Below are 3,929 nucleotides of genomic sequence, written 5' to 3'. Positions count from 1 at the left end.
TTGATTCATCAGAAACTCGTGAATGCGTTTGAAAGGAGTCAAAGAACAGACGAGTCATCGAGCTTATTTAATTTCTAAAAAACTTGATAATTTTCATTAAAGTTAAGTTAATGACGAACGGAACATTTAATTCAATCCAAACTAAACGAATACACATTTGGAAAGCTTCGGAACTCGTTGGATAGTGAAGCAGCTGAACATTGAGAAGAGTTTCAGGACTTTTGAAATCAAAGCGTTGGTAATCAAATGATTAAAGGCAACTGGGAGTCCGTGCGAAACTCCCGACGGAAATCAGAGTTGCTGGCCACCCGTCAGAATATCTCTCTTTGCTTCTCATGCTCTTTCTCATCTCTATATTCGTGCTAGTATTCTAGAGCCAAGCAACTCTCGCCCGTTATCCCGGAACCACCCTCAAAACCACCTACCAACTTCGCGCCCAGTCGCCATCTCTCTGCTCTCATCGCTCGGCATCCCCTTGCGCTTTGCTTCCAAGGGGTGGATCTCTGCTTCTAAACCCTCCAACATACGCATCCCTCTTAGCAAACAAACCCGGTTCTCTCTGCAACAGAGAATCCCCGGGCAGCCTTCTCCAATTCTCTCTCGATATACCGATTTATTATTATATACGTATTATAAGTGCTATAGTCTTCAATAAAAACAAAAAACTTATTGTTTATTTTTTTTCTCTGGTAACTTCATGTCAGTCAAGTTTTTTACATGAAAGGGGGTTAGATGGTGATTTTTATGTTTACTTTTATTTTTTAAATAATTTATTTGAGATTTATTGATGGTGGTAGTTTGAAGAAACGAAATGGTTCGTAAATCTGTTCTTGTTTATGATTTATTAAAATCAGAGAAGCGAAATAATGGATTTTCGCCAGCTGAAATCTTCAAACGTGTCAGTGAGATGCATAATATTGTTCCGGGTAAGGGATTGAAGAAGCAAGTTGATGTGGCTCTCCGCCGGGGAATTGATTTTGGTATTTTGGTCAAGAAAAATAAAAAATACATGTAAATCTATTTTTATTTCATTTCAAAAACCTTTTAAATCTACAATCATTTTTATTTCAACACAAATTAATAGAAAAAAATGGATTTAAATTACATTTTTCAGCTCTATTGAATCTCATTTAAATAAAAATTTCAGTGTGTTATTAAATTATTGAATTGAATAAAAATTCAACTTTATTTTTTAACTTAATAACCAATATTTTTTATATTCAATATGTAAGTTATATAACGATTATACACTTGTAATATTCTATAATTAGATATGATTCACATCCAAACGATTTGCTGAACCAACCTACGGAGCGGAAAGCAAAAGCACGTAAAAAAGCAGCTAAAAAATCAAAGAAGCACCCAAAGAAGCCTTCAACAAGTTCAAAATCACGACGAAAACGAGCTCCATCATCCAGCCGGAAACAATCTCACAATCCTCCCAGACCAAGAGTACCTCCACCTCCCGATTGGACCCCAAAGAGACGTAATATACGCGAAGAACCAATTCCAAAGTTTATAAAACATCGTCCCCATTCACCGCGTCTTTTGTAGCTGCTCATACTTATTTTATAACAATATATAAAAAATGATGATAGTTAAATGCCGGTAGTTGGTGAATTTTTTCCCATAAAATTTTCTCTTCCGCCGCCAAGATCTAGATCGCGTTAACCGAGACTCGTTACGACATCCTAATCCCACCCCAATATAAATGAGAATATAAGCTTGCTTCATTGATCGTCAATTTTACGAGACTTTGCAGATTCTTTTGTTGGTGAAAAAAAATCAAAATGAGAGTAAAAAGAAGATAGAATTCAACTATGAAGAAATCCCAAGGCTTTTTCATTCAAACAAATTTCATGGTAAACCTTCAGAATGAGTAACCCAAGAAAATGGATCTCTATCCAACGAAAAATGACCAATAACCTATGGACCTTACAGTATAGTGCAGCTACAGACAGCCTGTGAAATTGACAAATAATTGTTGTGGTCAATTGTCACTACAAATTCTAGTATCCTGTTGAGGCACCTGTTTTGAAAATTTTTTTTTTAAGTCAATAAATATACTTTCTTGCAAAAAAATAATACATGTCAGTTCGTTCTTTTTTATCAATGACTAGAAAGTTGAATGAAAATTTATAATGAATTACTCAAAGAGTATTATAATTTTAATAATATTACATATATTTATTTTTTTCAAGACTGCTGATCATGTGAACTATCCTAATATTTACTTAATTACTTGTATAACTCAATTGATAATTATATTTTTCTTCAACGAATTACATTAATTTGGTTGATTTAAAAATTGATTATAATAAATTAGAGACAGGATTGAATGTAAAAATGAATTATTACAAATAAATATTGACTTTTACTTCCAACGTGTATCATTGAACAGTTGTTTTTTGATTACAAAACATTTGCTTTAATTGATCAATTTTTCATTTTTTTAATTACTTACTTTTTCAATGTTCATCCTTGTCTGTTGTCTCATATTTTCTACCACCAAAATACCTTCAATTATATTTCAAAAATATTCAATCCAAGTTTGATACGATAAATTTAATAATATTTTTACTTTTCAATGATAAAAATCATTTAATTATATAATTGATATCATTTATCGTAATTGAAAAATTATCTTTCATAAGAGTAATTATTTTAAAATTAATTTTAAGTCATTAGCCATTGTTTTTTGATCATTGTAATATATATTGTAAAATTCAACCTGTCGATTTTACCAAATATTTTTTGTTCCACTATTGGAAAATAAAAGATAAAAAAGGTATAGAAATAACTCATAATAGACCCATAATGAAAAGCATACTGATGACTGGCGCCTTCGAATAAATATTTTAGGATAAAATGAGATCGTAAAGGAAGGTATTGTGTTAATACTGGTTTAGTATAATATGGGCAACTTTTAGAATTGTCTATCTCTGCAGTAAAGTCTCTTCTTGTAGATAAACCACATATATTTGGTATGACGTAAATGCCTGAATTATTGTGCAAGAAATTCTCTGTCGTTTGAAAAACTAGTGCTTATTTAGATATAGTTTCCCAGCTTAATAGCTTCTCTACCACTTCACTTACCAAAGATTAGATCATAAGTAAAGATTGTAAAATGATAGATGATAAAGATATGTGGGATAATTACAGGATAGAATAATCTGCTAGTAATATAAGTTGCAAAGAGTTGGTTTTAAATTTTTGAAATACTTCAAATTCTTTATTTATTGTAAAAAATTTTATCTTGCAGACGAACTAGAGGTATAAAACTTCATATTGATAAAAAAAAGAGTAGATATTTTACTTTGATTGCTAAAGTAATAGTAGAAATTGAAAATTTATTTCACTACCATTGATATCTTCATCTCATTGATCATCCAGGTACTGAGTATTTAAATGAAAAACTAGAATTATGCATTTATCCTGATTTGCTGTTATTTTATTCTAGTGTTGTTTAGTATCAATCATAATTATCTAGTAAAATTAAATTGATTAGATTGTACTAGAAAAAAGTGGAAATTGGAAACAATTTGATTGATAGAAGCTCAAGAAAAATACGTTAAAAAAACAAACTAGACACCACAGACAGAAACCATTATCGACCAAATTGGTATTACGTACAAAATATCTTCACATTCTTCATATCAATCCAGAAGCCACATATCTATTGACTAACATGACCTTTTTCCTCTTTGTTTGATGTCCGCATAAACGTTGTCATCTAGAAAAAATGGGTGTCTATGAATAATTGATAAATACCTGACAAGTCAGTGACTAACCGAATAAAAAGAATAATGTAATCATACATTATATATTATACCCAGAATACCATCAAAAACTTGTTCGATTATTCCTATTCCTACAATTCGTATCGGTCTATGAACCTCGAATATGTTTTATTGTAACTTGATCAGTGA

The 3,929-nt window shown here is 30.9% G+C and overlaps 1 protein-coding gene across 2 annotated transcripts; it reads left to right on the top strand.

Moving 5' to 3' along the window:
- The first annotated feature begins 729 nt into the window (after positions 1–729).
- Positions 730–2,085, top strand: LOC118069984 (uncharacterized). Of its 2 annotated transcripts, XM_035088374.1 has the most exons (3): positions 730–1,011; positions 1,272–1,486; positions 1,763–2,085. In XM_035088374.1, the coding sequence occupies exons 1-3, from the start codon at positions 812–814 to the stop codon at positions 1,792–1,794; spliced, it is 447 nt and encodes a 148-aa protein (XP_034944265.1). In that variant the 5' UTR covers positions 730–811; the 3' UTR covers positions 1,795–2,085. The 2 variants fall into 2 exon arrangements, with proteins under 2 accessions (XP_034944265.1, XP_034944264.1); XM_035088373.1 differs by having other exon boundaries at positions 1,272–2,085.
- Positions 2,086–3,929: the final 1,844 nt, after the last annotated feature.

Source organism: Chelonus insularis, unplaced genomic scaffold (genome assembly GCF_013357705.1).
Source record: "Chelonus insularis isolate UGA/USDA-ARS -01 unplaced genomic scaffold, ASM1335770v1 contig_4_pilon, whole genome shotgun sequence".
In the NCBI taxonomy this organism is placed as follows: domain Eukaryota; kingdom Metazoa; phylum Arthropoda; class Insecta; order Hymenoptera; family Braconidae; genus Chelonus; species Chelonus insularis.
The sequence above is the reverse complement of the archived record's forward strand: the minus strand, read 5'-3'. Positions and strand labels throughout refer to the sequence as shown.

Bases quoted from the DNA above. Each gene is read 5' to 3' on its own strand.
- LOC118069984 (XM_035088373.1), top strand. From the start codon at position 812: ATGGTTCGTAAATCTGTTCTTGTTTATGATTTATTAAAATCAGAGAAG. The intron at 1,012-1,271 runs GTAAATCTATTT...TTCTATAATTAG, and splicing joins AAGAAAAATAAAAAATACAT to ATATGATTCACATCCAAACG.